The sequence below is a fragment of the Molossus molossus genome, unplaced genomic scaffold (assembly GCF_014108415.1).
Source record: "Molossus molossus isolate mMolMol1 unplaced genomic scaffold, mMolMol1.p scaffold_m16_p_6, whole genome shotgun sequence".
Classification (NCBI taxonomy): domain Eukaryota; kingdom Metazoa; phylum Chordata; class Mammalia; order Chiroptera; family Molossidae; genus Molossus; species Molossus molossus.
In genome coordinates this window covers 15,021,296-15,035,667 of record NW_023425399.1, presented here as the reverse complement: position 1 = coordinate 15,035,667, position 14,372 = coordinate 15,021,296, and the positions used below count along the sequence as shown (strand labels likewise).

General features: G+C 55.2%; 1 protein-coding gene across 2 annotated transcripts in view; it reads right to left on the bottom strand.

Annotated features, from left to right (window-relative positions):
* Nucleotides 1–14,372, bottom strand: part of CHD6 (chromodomain helicase DNA binding protein 6) — a 146,208-nt gene that overhangs the window by 3,968 nt on the left and 127,868 nt on the right. For both annotated transcript variants that reach the window (XM_036246023.1, XM_036246022.1), the window contains exons 31-35: nt 10,902–11,053; nt 10,318–10,524; nt 8,962–9,414; nt 7,146–7,337; nt 6,118–6,237 (exon numbers count right to left, since the gene is read on the bottom strand). In XM_036246023.1, the coding sequence (XP_036101916.1) occupies nt 6,118–6,237; nt 7,146–7,337; nt 8,962–9,414; nt 10,318–10,524; nt 10,902–11,053 (1,124 nt within the window). The remainder of the gene's footprint in view (nt 1–6,117; nt 6,238–7,145; nt 7,338–8,961; nt 9,415–10,317; nt 10,525–10,901; nt 11,054–14,372) is intronic.

Below are 14,372 nucleotides of genomic sequence, written 5' to 3'. Positions count from 1 at the left end.
CAGCTCACAGTCGGTGTGCAGAGAGAATTAAACCAACCACTGGCCATTACAATGTAACCAACTCTGAATGTGTTTCACAAATGGCCAGAATAATCCCCTTAGGAAGGGAGAAACGTCTTCCCTACAGAAAGGGAGGCATCTTTCAGGACTCAGGTGTGAACACCTGCAGGCCTGTGGGTGATGCCTACGCACGCCTCACTGCCGTCCTTACGTTCACCAAGGCGATGCATGTCCACGGCACTGACGGCCAATCACACGTCTGTTGTGAAGCAGTCAGTCTCCTTTGTTTAGAGGAGCATAAAGGGACAGCCCTTCCCCTGTGTCCCTGCGGAGTCAGAGACCCTTGCTGAGCTGCACTGACGAGAAGCAGCTCCAACTGCCCCGGGTCTCCTCCTTGGGGCTCCTGTCACAAAGCTGGTGTTCTTTTACAACCTTCTCTTCGGTCACAGCAGCGGTGAGGCTAAAAAATGTTCAGAGTGGCCTCGAGGGATCTGTGACCTGGATGTGCCCTGGAGACACAGGTCACAGTTAGGGCTGGAGTGGGGACAAAGCACAGGTGCGAGAGGCCCCTGCCCAGGGCAGGACGTGGGAGGGCTCAACAGCGAGGCTTCTCGGCTTGGCCTCGGGACGCCGAAGGAGCCATGCTCCTCTGCTGCCTCTCCAGCTTCCTCTGCCTCCCCTTCCCGAGAGCCCACAGCCTCCTCATAGCTGAGGCTCAGAGGCGGGGACCCCGCTGCACTCCTCAGTGGAGCACACTCAGCGCAAGAAAGGAGACACAGGTCTCACCCAGAGACACCAGGTGGACCAGAAGAAAAACGTTTTGCTAGGGCCAGGAGTCTAAGGGAGTGCGGGGAGAGAAGTCAGAGCAGCTAAGGACACTGAAGGGCTGAGACAGGCTACCAGGCCTGAGAGCAGTTAAGAAATCTCTTTACAACCTTCCCAAGGCACCTACTTTGAACTTTAACCTGGTCGCTCTGAATTCCCATCTGGTTCATTGCCATTCTTCTTCCTTAACTGTTAAGTCAAACCCTTAGAAAACCCAACAGATGGTTGCTTAAGGGGCCGACGCACAGACAGGGTGAGTCAGCTCCACTGCTGCAGGTTCTCAGCGAGCTGTGTATGGCAGCGGAGATGCAAGGGACATGGCTGTCGGGGTGCTCGTGCGGGGCGCGGGAAGGGGCGGAGCAGCAGGAGCGCTGGCAGGACATCAGCCAGGCTGTATGCCCGGGCCCCGTGCACTGCCGCCATCCATCCCCGCCCCCAGGAGGCAGGCTGTATGTCCGGGCCCCGTGCACTGCCGCCATCCATCGCCGCCCCCAGGAGCCTGCTCTATGCCCGGGCCCCGTGCACTGCCGCCATCCATCCCCGCCCCCAGGAGCCAGCTCTATGCCCGGGCCCCGTGCACTGCCGCCATCCATCGCCGCCCCCAGGAGCCTGCTCTATGCCCGGGCCCCATGCACTGCCGCCATCCATCCCCGCCCCCAGGAGCCAGCTCTATGCCCGGGTCCGTGCACTGCCGCCATCCATCCCCGCCCCCAGGAGCCTGCTCTATGCCCGGCCCCGTGCACTGCCGCCATCCATCCCCGCCCCCAGGAGCCAGGCTGTATGCCCGGGCCCCGTGCACTGCCGCCATCCATCCCCGCCCCCAGGAGCCAGCTCTATGCCGAGGCCCCGTGCACTGCCGCCATCCATCCCCGCCCCCAGGAGCCTGCTCTATGCCGAGGCCCCGTGCACTGCCGCCATCCATCACCGCCCCCAGGAGCCAGCTCTATGCCGAGGCCCCGTGCACTGCCGCCATCCATCCCCGCCCCCAGGAGCCAGCTCTATGCCGAGGCCCCGTGCACTGCCGCCATCCATCCCCGCCCCCAGGAGCCTGCTCTATGCCCGGCCCCGTGCACTGCCGCCATCCATCCCCGCCCCCAGGAGCCTGCTCTATGCCGAGGCCCCGTGCACTGCCGCCATCCATCCCCGCCCCCAGGAGCCAGCTCTATGCCCGGGCCCCAGCACTGCCGCCATCCATCCCCGCCCCCAGGAGCCTGCTCTATGCCCGGCCCCGTGCACTGCCGCCATCCATCCCCGCCCCCAGGAGCCTGCTCTATGCCCGGCCCCGTGCACTGCCGCCATCCATCCCCGCCCCCAGGAGCCTGCTCTATGCCCGGCCCCGTGCACTGCCGCCATCCATCCCCGCCCCCAGGAGCCAGCTCTATGCCCGGCCCCGTGCACTGCCGCCATCCATCCCCGCCCCCAGGAGCCAGCTCTATGCCCGGCCCCGTGCACTGCCGCCATCCATCGCCGCCCCCAGGAGCCAGCTCTATGCCCGGCCCCGTGCACTGCCGCCATCCATCCCCGCCCCCAGGAGCCTGCTCTATGCCCGGCCCCGTGCACTGCCGCCATCCATCCCCGCCCCCAGGAGCCTGCTCTATGCCGAGGCCCCGTGCACTGCCGCCATCCATCCCCGCCCCCAGGAGCCTGCTCTATGCCCGGGCCCCAGCACTGCCGCCATCCATCCCCGCCCCTAGGAGCCTGTGCTGCTGTCTCGGCCACTTCTCAGGGCGCTTCAGACTCAGACACGTGAAAGATGTGCAGCTGTTTCCAAGTCTCCCCAATAATGACAGTTTTGAAGTTCCACATCTGTTTCCCAAAGAATATTAAAGAAAAACCAGGTCATAAGCCGTGGACAAAAAACATCACGATGTGTAACTTTGCTCTCGAAAGTCTTGGTCTAGAATAGCAGGACAGGAGAGACCCCGACACTGCATGGTTAGTCCCCCTTCCCACTTAGACTGGGGGCCACTGGTCAGCCCCATGGCCCTGGGCCACACCACACCCATCCCTCGTCCCCGCTCATGACCAGACCAGAGCTTTGCACAGCTGCGGGGTCCTGAGCTTGCTGGGGAACTGTCCACTCTGGTTCTGGGGATGACTGATCAGGGAATAATTCCTGCCTGGCTCCTATTTCTCAACAGAGGTAGCAGACTTGACGGAATAGGGACAGGCTACAAGTGTAATTTCTTACCAGTCTACACTGAGCCCATTACGAAAAACTGCCTCATGTGGACTACACCACAGTCTCAGGCCCCTGCTCGGCACACCTCAGCCCATGGCCTGGCTGGGTAATCACAGCTCGACCACAACAAGACTTTCCCAAGCCCTCCTTCCCTGCAGCCCACCCATAGCAAGAGTCAGGCAAAGGTGCAGGCGTGTCGCTTTCCCTTACACCCACAAATGCTCCCTCATAACCCTCCCCATAACTCTCTGGTGGGATGTCTTTCTGTGGGGAAGAAAGCAAACCCAGAGCTTGATGAATAACGCCTCCATTGCATTTTCAAATAAACCAGACGTTCTTTGACATACTTGCTTTTGAGCTCAGCAGGGCACTCGGGACGGGTCGCTGCACTTAAGGCAGCTTGCACCCTGCGGGAACTGTGCCTCTCTGCCCTGCCCAGAGTCCTCGTCCCACTGCTCGGGCATCAGGATGCCAAAGCGTCCCTTCCCTGCCCTTGCTACGAACTGCTGATGCCGAGAGCAGGCCGGGCCCTTTCAGAACGAGGACTGTGCCAAGCAGGCACAGCTGGCCAGCTTCTCCCTCCAGACGGGGGAGCAGCAGCAGAAGGCCCCAGGCGCGACCAGAACAGGCTTCACCTACAGCAAAGCAAGAGGCGTGCTGGCAGAGGAAGTCGGCTCTCACCACTTCCTGTGGGAGGGAGTCACTCCAGCCACCCAGCTGCTGCCCACCCTCGGCAGATGCCCCTCCCAGCAGCTCTGCGACCACACACAGCGGCCAAGTTGGGCTTTGGCAGCGCTCCCTCCTGGTAATTACACCCCGGGAGCAAAACTCCTTCCTCTTGCAGGGAGCCTGGGGAGCGGGCAGGGAGAGCGAGGAAAAGGACCGCGTGGAGCGCAGTGGAGGCAAGGTCACCTCTGCAGACATTACGGGGGCCTCCGACCCAGAAGAACGACCTTCTTCACTGGTGCCTGGTAGCCTGCAGACACCAACTAAGACTTAACTCCTGCGTAGGGGGAAGGTGGTAACCCAAACTTCCCTGTTTCCTGACTTTAAAAATCCTACAAACAAAACAAAATAAAACAAAACAAAAACTAGCTCTAAAAGACATTTTTGGGACAACTGAAAAAATGTGGATACGGACTAGATGTTAATATTCACACGTGCGATAATGGGAACAGGCACATAGGAAAACGTTCTAAGGAGGTACATGCGGAAGTATTTAGGGGTGACGCGTCATGTCAAACGGCTCAGCAAGAAACAAATAGAAAAACTGTACACACGTGTGTACAATGTGAAACCGATGCAGCCCACACATATAAGCTACATGAAGCGTGTAGGTGTGCACACATGCACTGACGGCGTGACCACGTGCACGGGCCTGGTGTGTGATGCTGAGTCTGGCACCCGCCGAGCCACAGCACAGAGCAGCAGGCTAAAGGCAGGGAGAGGGCCCTTGTGAACTGAGCCTGTTTCTAGAAGGGGCAGGGTCTCCCTGGGAGACAGCGAGTGCAGCGTACCCACGGGCTGCTGTCGCAGGAGGAGCCGTGGGAGACACGGTGCTACGGCTGAGAATCGGGCCCTGCTAGAGCCCGGCACGTGTCGCTGTCCGGCTGACCGGCTCTGTCCTGGGGAAGGCTGCAGCCCCAGGACCAGGTGGGCCGTGCTTCCTGCTCTTGCCTCACTGCAGGGAAAGGGCCCCGAGGCAGGGACTGTGTTCACTTAACAAAGGGAAAGTGCGTCTCTGGTAAGAGGCTGACTTGCAAGAACAGCTCAGAAATGGGTCTTCTGGCGAGGGGTCAGTGCCCGCACAGAGCTATGAACACTGATTTCCAGAGAACACGCGGGAAATTGTTAGACATGTAGAGAGACATGGGAGGGCCAAGGAGGAAACCACATGGTTCTTCTGACAAGTCTCTAAACCAAGAGCTCCGAGCTCCGACAAAGCGAGAACTGGAGAGAGAATGTGGAAGGGCAGCAGGAGAGACAGACGGGATGAGAACTGAAGTGGAATCAGCTTGCACAGCACACGCTGCTCTAAGACCAGGGGTGGGAAGAACCTTCTCGGAGGAGAGAGCAGGAGAGTTGGGAAAAGGGCTGCTTTTCCAGTGACAAACTTTCTAAGAAGAGCCGGAGGGACGGGCCAGGCCTCCCTCCCAGAGCGCCGCGGCTGCAGATGAGTGAGAGCAGCTATGCTTGTGGAGCCGCTGGAAAGAGGAGGAATCATCCAGGTGACAAGTCCGTAACAAGCTCCTTGAGAACATTAAGCAACAACTTCTTTCTGCACAAGGAGGAAATGACTAGGGTGGGTGGTCTTCTGGAGCTAAGGAAAAGAAATCACATCCAAGCAATCACTAGGAAGGGAATCTGGACCCCAGAAAAGCCACCGCCAGCAGAGCACGGAGGGGAGGCAGGGGAAGGCCTGCGAGCTTAGGGGACTCCTCGGAAGAGCAGCTCCCCACAAAGATCTTCAGAAGCTCCGCACTTGGGCAGAATAATGCATTTTTAGGAGGTTAAAAACACATCTATGAATAATTTTCCTAAGCTGAATGCATTTGCAGGTTGAAATGATATTGCCGCCCTCTAGAGGTTATGAAACTTCTATTCCAAATTTGTACTCATCTGTAATCTATAATTAACTCATATTTGTTATACTAGAAGTATTCTGCAGATGCCTTTGAAGTCTCTCCCCGGCTCATGACTCTATAATAGGAAAAGGGCCATGCGCGGAGTCAGCTGTTTCTCATTGCCAGTGAGGAGGACTAGGAGGAAATATCTTAAATGGTAGCCAGAAAAGCTTAGATTAAAAAATAAAAATTTCCAATAATGCAGTTTGTTAAACATTTGAAACGAGACTGCTGATGAGTTACGGTACCTCTTCCCTGAATTCTACAAACGGGGGAAAATATCAAGCTTTGGCAATGGTTTAAGTACAAAAGTAAACCAAAAGTTTTGTAGGTAAAGGGTGAAGACAAATGACCGCAGCACCACTGTCACTACCCACAAACTTCCCGTGTGGCCCTTGTCCTCGGGGAGACCCACTTTCCCGAGGAGCTTTCCCTCCAAGTCTGCAAGGCTGGGCTCCACAGGGGCCAGAGAGGCCTCTTCCTTACCCTCAGTCCTGGCTCCTTGGGGCCAGCAGGAACCCTTTCTTCCCCACTCAGAGAGCTGACACCGAATTTTCCAGGTTCCTTACAGCGTGGCCTCCTCTGCTTTGGTTTGTCTGAAAAACTCTAGGAGACAAATGGAAACCAACCTTGTAAAACATTCTGTCCCAGATTCTGATGAGGGTGGTGCATGTCAAGGGCTGTTCTGTTTTCTCATCGTGGCTCTCTGCAAAGGACGCAGCCAGCCATGCTGAAGGTCAGCCCTGGCCCTCACCAGGCTCCCTCCCTTCTTGTAGCAGCAGCAAGCTGGAAAAAAGGCCGAGGGGCCTCCCAGCCCCCAGACTGGACCCCTGGGCTGTCGACAGTTTCCCAGGGCACTGCTTAATCCCAAGCCCTCTGCTCAGCATCACTTTCTCAGGTCCTCTCCACTGCTCCCTACCCAGCAGGCTCTGTCTGTCCTTGGGGGAGGGTGGGGGTGCATCTGTGAATGCATCCTCTTCCTTTTCTTGTGAGCTCTCTCCCTCCGTTATTAGCTACATGAACCCACAACACAGATGGGGGGGGGGGGGGTGAGCAAATAATGAAATAAAAACCAAGAGAAGACATCTGTGTTCAGGAGCCCTCTCCTATAGAGTTCTCATCTGCAGGACTTAGGGCAAGGGCAGTAAGAGGATTTGAGAAAAAGTTCCAAAGCAGTAAGTACATAACTAAGAACAGACACACCTCTCGCAAAGTGACAACGCGGTCACTTGAAAGGACTACACAGGGACATTCTCATGAAGTAGCCGTGTTTATGTGGCCTAAAGACTCTTGTGAGCTAATGACACTGTATGGTAATTCCAGGGAGGAAGGGGCCTATTTCTTGGCACAGTAACTGACATGGGGTTATATAATTTTTTTCTTGACTTTAAAATGATGTTCTCAGTTGACAGAAATTTCTCCCAAACCTCCTGGTCTCTCAGCATGCTCCGTATCAGCACGGCACCAAGTCAGCAGGAAGGAAACCGCAATCTCAGGCAGTGCCAACAACTTACTGCTCCGAAGGCAGGAACGTCTAAGGAGTAGTCAGCCTGCTGCCTCAGCCAGTCAAGCAGACTCTTGCTGGGAACGGCCTTCTCGGCCTGGCTGCCGGCTGCTGGGGCTGGCTCAGGGGCCGCAGGGGCAGGCCCTGGCCCCTCAGGGTGTGAGGTGCTCAGGGAGGCCTGCCCTGGGTCTTCATGGACTTCCTGGACAAAGGGGAAAAAAGTATGTGCAGTTATCACGGCAGAATGAAAACCAGTTTCTAAAAGGAAAACATGTAAGGTGTTCTTTGACTGTTTCCACCTATTTCCACCGGAAGATTACTCTGCTGATGCCCACGTAAGAACCCTCCACCGCCACTGACCCACACAGAGCTCTTGTACGTGTGAGGTGTCCCTCCACCTGAACACGCCTCTCCCTGTCTGGTCTACTTGGTGAACTTTAACTCCATCCATCTGTTCAGTGTAGTGTGACTCCCTTAGTCACTGTCACCAGCAGTCTCAGGCAACACTGGCCACCCCACGTCCGGTCCCCACAGCACTCCTTACATGTAACAGAAAACACCTCAGTTTGCAATTTGCTTACCTATTTCTCTGTCTATTGTCCCAATGCCTGTCTTATTCATCTCTGTATTCCCAATGCCTATACTCGAGTCGGCTAATAAAGTACAATGTCAATGCTAAATAAATGTTTGCTTAATAAATTTAAAAAATACTCTGAGGTCAAGAGAAAATTCTCAGTCATTCCATTGGAATTTTACCATCGTTACAGAGCAACCGTGGCTTTACACCTCTCAAAAATGAGACAACCGTCTTAAAGCCTGAAGGATGAGCAGGTAAAGAACCTACCACTTCAGCTCCCCAAGTTATAAAGAGGAGACACATCCCAAACAATACCTCTTAGTGACTAAGCTCTCGAGCTCTAGAGAACAAAGTCCGTGGTTTGGTTCCCTGCTCTGCCACTTACTAGCTGGATAACCTTAGGCAAATCATCTCATGCTTGTAAGGCTCACTTTTCTCAACTATAAAATGTGAACAACAATAACAATACCTCACAGGGTTGTTGTGAGGATCACGTAGGACAGCCATGTAAAAGCCTGAACACAGTGCCTGGCACATAATAAACAGCCAACAAATACTGGTTATTATCATTTCCTTTAAAGTAAGAAAACATGAAATGTGATCCTTGTTTGGAGCTTGAAAATTGATAAATGGGAAGAGGCAAAGTAGAAAGAGAAGTCAGTGGTCTCTGACACAGTAAAGGAAGTCTGAGGAGATCTCCTGGCTGCTGAACCTTTCCTGTGGCTTACAGTGATCCCGAGTTCCCCGCATCTCAGTGTGACCTCGACGGCTGCGCACAGCGACCCACCGCGGCGGCGCTGCGGGGTGGAGCGAGGTGGCATTCCCTGTGTTGCCAGTAAGTCGAGGAGTAGAGCCAGGACCACGCTGCTGGAAGCCCTGACTCCTGACCCTTCCCCAACCCCAGCTCCTGGGAAGCCCGCTGGCCTGGAGCCACCTGCCGGACTCGGCCCTGCCCTCTTGCTTTGCTCATCTGATCGCCAGTGGCTCTTCTGAAACACTGGAGGTTTGATCTGGGCTGTTTCTGTGTGAAACGGCAAGACCTCCTGCCTCAGTTGTCCAGGCTGCTGGCAGAGTAAGGACCCGAATGGATTAACACCTATGACCAAGGGCACCTTGCAATGCGGACATAATGAGAGTCAGCAGGACAGACGGGGAAGAGCCACACACCTACACTCTTGTCTGAGGGAGCGGGGCTTTCTGCTCACTGTAGAAAGGCCAATGTTTTTACTGAGCGGCCTCGTGTACCCACCAGGATTCCTGCCTGAAGTGTCTGCTCCTTCAAAAAGATGAGGTCCATCCCTCCTTCAGCATGTTTCCGTCTCCCCCTCCGCCTCCTCGTGGCAGCGTCATCTCTTCTGAGGCTTCCATTGACGATCTGCCCAGTCACCGGGTGGATCAGGCCAGCTTGCAGAATCCCAGACAAATCCATGCCTAGGGCTCCTTGAAGCGAACTGATGGCCCCCATCTTAGGGGTGCTGGCACTCACTGGGAAAGGGGATGTGGCTCCTGGGGACCCCTCAGATGTGCAGGAGAGGTCGATTGCTGACTCCCCATGCCAGCCATTGAGGACGATGGGGGGGTGCCCATGGGCGGCCGAGAACTGTTCCAGGCTCCGAGCCTTTGCATCTCTCTCCACCTCAAACTCATAGGGACGCCGGTGCTTTTGTTCATCCTTTGTGAATATCGGGGCCAAGAAGCTGTCCTGTGAACACACACATGAGGCTGAATGCCTGCTGGCTCTCCAGGCCTGATTCCTTGGGCCTAGTATGATTTCTAATCACTGTCTCAGAAGTTATTCTAACTCAAGCCTTCTCCAACTTCAGTGCCAAATCACCTGGACAGCTTGTTAAAATGCAGATTCTGCTTGAGTGGGCCTAGGAGCCTGCATTTCTAGCCCTCCAGGTGCTGCTAAAGCTGCTAGCCCGTGAACTACACTCGGAGCTGCGAGCTCACAGTTCAGGAGTCTCAGCTTCAGTGCACATCAGGATCAACTGGGGAGTTAGCAAAATGCCAGCCCAGCCCACACCTGCACCATTAAACCAGAGCAGCAGCTCCTCAAGGCCCCGTGGATCGCCTGAGTGAGGCCAGCGTGCTCATTAGCGTACCTCTAATTAATCTTGACCTCTAAGTTTAAGGGTACAGAGCTCAAATAAAACTCATTCCTGCTTTGATTTCCCTAATTTCTATCAGCTGCCACCATCCACTCAGTCCTCCAAGTGTTGAACACACGAATCCACTCCTGCTTCCCTTTCCTGACACGCCTGCCAATTTCCTCACCTTTCCTCGTACCCACGCCGTCACTAACCTCGTCTAGAAACTCACCTCTTCCTCAGATCCCCAGTGGCCCCGCTTCCGAGCACTGCTTCCTGACCGCCTCTCCCCGCACCTGCTGCCTCCCAGCTGAGCTGCGGAACCTGCTCTCATCAGCCCCCTGCTCAGCCCACAGCTCCTCGCGGCCGCCAGGACAGCATCCAGGCTCCTTATTAACACTTACGGCCGTACCAAAAACCCATCCAGTCAACAAGCACGTGTCCAGCGAGTGACTCGGCCGAGAACTGCAGTGTCCCCACTCTGTTCCATGGCAGCACCGCTGTCGCGGCCTCACCTTCTGGATCTGGGCCACCAGGGCCGCGCCGCTGCTGAAGCTGTGCTCCGGCGCTTCTGGCTCCGCCAGGCTGCCCCGAGGGCCGGCGCTGCTGGCCAGCACCGGGGTGGGCAGCGCGCCCGAGGGCTCACACTGCTGGCTGGAGGGCCACTTCCCGTTCAACACCACGTGGCAGATGTTATCCAGGCGGTTGATTATCACTCGATCCTGTAAAAAGCAATAAAGACTCACTCTCTGAGGAATAAGGACCAAATTACCCAAATTTCCAAGTCCCTCGAGACCAAGTTTTCTAACCACGAAGAGCTGATTAGAAAGGAGTGCTCACTTTATAGCACTTGAAATAAGGTTTAGTCTGGACAATACAAATCAAAGGCACAGTGCTGTGAGCAGGAAGACAATCTGACATCCGCCTCGCGGTCTCATCAGTCAAGCGCATCTACCTGCAACGTTCAGACGTCACAATACTAACACCTTTGAGAGACTAAACATTTCTCTGAATCTGATACTCAGAAATACTCTGAAAGGTAAAAATAAAGGCTTTAAAGCTGGAAACTCTGGGGAAGTGAAAGGGGGCGCCGGGAGACCTTTGGCCACTCGGAGAAGGAGTAGAGGGCTTTCTCCTGCAGCAGCTGGGCGATGGTGGGGGCCCGAGCTTCCTGCAGCTCGTCCCCGATGTCCCCTGTGATGCCTGACGCTGAGCTCTTGCTCTCTTCTTCCGAGTATTTCCCTGGATAATCTGGGAAGAAAGGTTAAAACATTAATTAGATACTTAGGAGATAGGGGTGATCTGAGAGATCAGGACATCTAATTTTTATTTTAATTAGGCCATTCTGTGCTACTTTATTTTAATTGAGTATTAATTACCATGCCTTCTATCTCCAGAAGGACCGCATTGGCTCAGCCATAAAGGTAGACACTGCTCTAGGGCTGCCCATACAAGCCGTCTCATATGGGTTTGCATCTGCACCCCAACGGAACAAGGAAATAAAAGAGAAAGAATGTTTTTCTGTGTATCCAAGAGTGAAAGCAGACGAACGACCAGAGGCGTTTACGTTTGGGACAGTGGATGAAGGAAATCAAACGTTACGACACGTGGGTGCGTTCGAGGGACGGTCTGTGACATTCGGCACAGTGAGAGGCTGACATCAGTGAAAAGAAGGAAAAGTCATGAAACGTACAACAAAGGTAGAACAGACATGAATCATGTAAAAAATGACGCGAAGAAACCTAGAACATTTGACTTATTTCCCTGATACAAAGAAATGGAAAAGCAACTCCTGCTTTCAAGCTTCAGTGGGTCTTCAAAGATCCACTTCCCAGGAAGGCCAGGGGAACAGAGAAAAGCAAAACGCCCAGGCAGGAAGAGTTGTGAACCTCTGCTCTTGTGAAACGGCAGGAGTGTCTACCTCTGATAGGTACAGATTTAGTTTTGTTTTGTTTTTTAAAAATCATTTTTCAATTATAGTTTACATTCAATATTATTTTGTATTGGTAGGTGTGCAGCACAATGGTTAGACCATCACATACTTTACAAAGTGGTCCCCCAATATTTCGAGTGCTTACACCTGACACCATACAGATCTCACTTTTGATCATACAAGTCTCTTGGGGCCCTGCAGAGACCCCTTACCATGCGCAGGGCCTGGCCAGGCCAGGGGACTCAAGGATACACAAGAGAGATGTAGCCCTGCCCTGCAAGGATCTTACAATTTCATGGGGGAAAGAAAGGAAAACACAAATGCAATAATAAAGGAATACCTAGTTATGAACTGGGTGAGTGCCAGAAAGGGGAGGAAACGGGCACCATTCTGGTGGCGGGCAGGCTGGCAGAGAGCCTCCCCAAGGAGAGAACACCCAGGAGGGGTCACGGGGAAGGGCATTCTGGACAGCACCCAGGAGGGTCACGGGGAAGGGCATTCTGGACAGCACCCAGGAGGGTCACGGGGAAGGGCATTCTGGACAGCACCCAGGAGGGTCACGGGGAAGGGCATCTGGACAGCACCCAGGAGGTCACGGGGAAGGGCATTTGGACAGCACCCAGGAGGGTCACGGGAAGGGCATTCTGGACAGCACCCAGGAGGGTCACGGGGAAGGGCATTCTGGACAGCACCCAGGAGGGTCACGGGGAAGGGCATTCTGGACAGCACCCAGGAGGGTCACGGGGAAGGGATTCTGGACAGCACCCGGAGGGTCACGGGGAAGGGCATTCTGGACAGCACCCAGGAGGGGTCACGGGGAAGGCATTCTGGACAGCACCCAGGGAGGGTCACGGGGAAGGCATCTGGACAGCACCCCGGGGGTCACGGGGAAGGGCATTCTGGACAGCACCCAGGAGGGTCACGGGGAAGGGCATTCTGGACAGCACCCAGGAGGGTCACGGGGAAGGGCATTCTGGACAGCACCCAGGAGGGGTCACGGGGAAGGGCATTCTGGACAGCACCCAGGAGGGTCACGGGGAAGGGCATTCTGGACAGCACCCAGGAGGGTCACGGGGAAGGGCATTCTGGACAGCACCCAGGAGGGTCACGGGGAAGGGCATTCCTGGACAGCACCCAGGAGGGTCACGGGGAAGGGCATTCTGGACAGCACCCAGGAGGGTCACGGGGAAGGGCATTCTGGACAGCACCCAGGAGGGTCACGGGGAAGGGCATTCTGGACAGCACCCAGGAGGGTCACGGGGAAGGGCATTCTGGACAGCACCCAGGAGGGTCACGGGGAAGGGCATTCTGGACAGCACCCAGGAGGGTCACGGGGAAGGGCATTCTGGACAGCACCCAGGAGGGGTCACGGGGAAGGGCATTCTGGACAGCACCCAGGAGGGGTCACGGGGAAGGGCATTCTGGACAGCACCCAGGAGGGGTCACGGGGAAGGGCATTCTGGACAGCACCCAGGAGGGTCACGGGGAAGGGCATTCTGGACAGCACCCAGGAGGGTCACGGGGAAGGGCATTCTGGACAGCCGAGGAACTGACACTCGGGAAGGGTGCAAAGGCGAGGCTGGGGGGCAGAACCCTCTAGATCATGCTGAGTCCGGTAGGCCATAAAAGAAACTGCGACTTTTATTCTAGATCCTACGGGGAGCAATACTGAAAGGTTTTAAGCAGAGGAGATGGATTTAAGTTTTCAGAGAAAGGAAAATGATGTGTGAAAGAAAGCCCTGAAAAGGAGCCAGGAGGTCTGGGGTTGGTCCGTGCCAAGGGCTGCTCTCAGCTGCAGCCCTGCAGTCTCAGGACAGGGCTGCCCCGGCCCACCTACTCCACACTGCCCGTGTCTGCAGGGCCCCTTCGGAGGGCTGCAGAAGCACTTTTTACTTTATTTTTATCCGCGCCCGAGGACATTTTTGCATTTCTCTTCAGATAGAGCAGGAGAGAGAGGAGGAGAAAGAGAGAGAGAGAGTCATCGATGTGAGAGAGACACATCGAGTGGCTGCCACCCACACGACCCCAACTGGGGCCGGGGACAAACTGCAACCGAGGTATGTGCACTTAGTGGGAACCGAACCCGGGTCTCCCTGGACCGCAGGCCGACGCTCTAACCGCTGAGCCAAACTGGCCAGGGCTACAGAAGCTCTTTGAAAAGTACTGGTGCAAAGGACTCCCACCCATGAATGTGTGCCAGCTCACCAAAGCTTATCAAGTTCACTGCCACCTTCTACCTCACCTTAGCGAGGCTGACATGCCACCCAGGACCCCCGGGCGCGGCAGTGCTCCTCTGAACACACCCTTCCATACCCTGTACTTGTTTGACGGTAGGAGTTTCTAAGCACTGATTAGTTGGTGATTTTCTCCACTCCAGGGTTCAAAGAGCACAGCGGGTTTTATTTATTTATTTATTTTTAATAAGTTTTAATTGATTTTTTAGAGGAAGGGAGAGAGAGACAGGAACACTGATGTGAGACAGATACATCAATCGGCTGCCTCCTGCATGCCCCCTACTGGGGATTGAGCCTGAAACCCGGGCATGTGCCTTGACCAGGAATTGCACAAACTGAGACCTCTCAGTCCATGGGGTAATGCTCCATCCACTGAGCCACACCGGCTGGATCATGGTGGGTT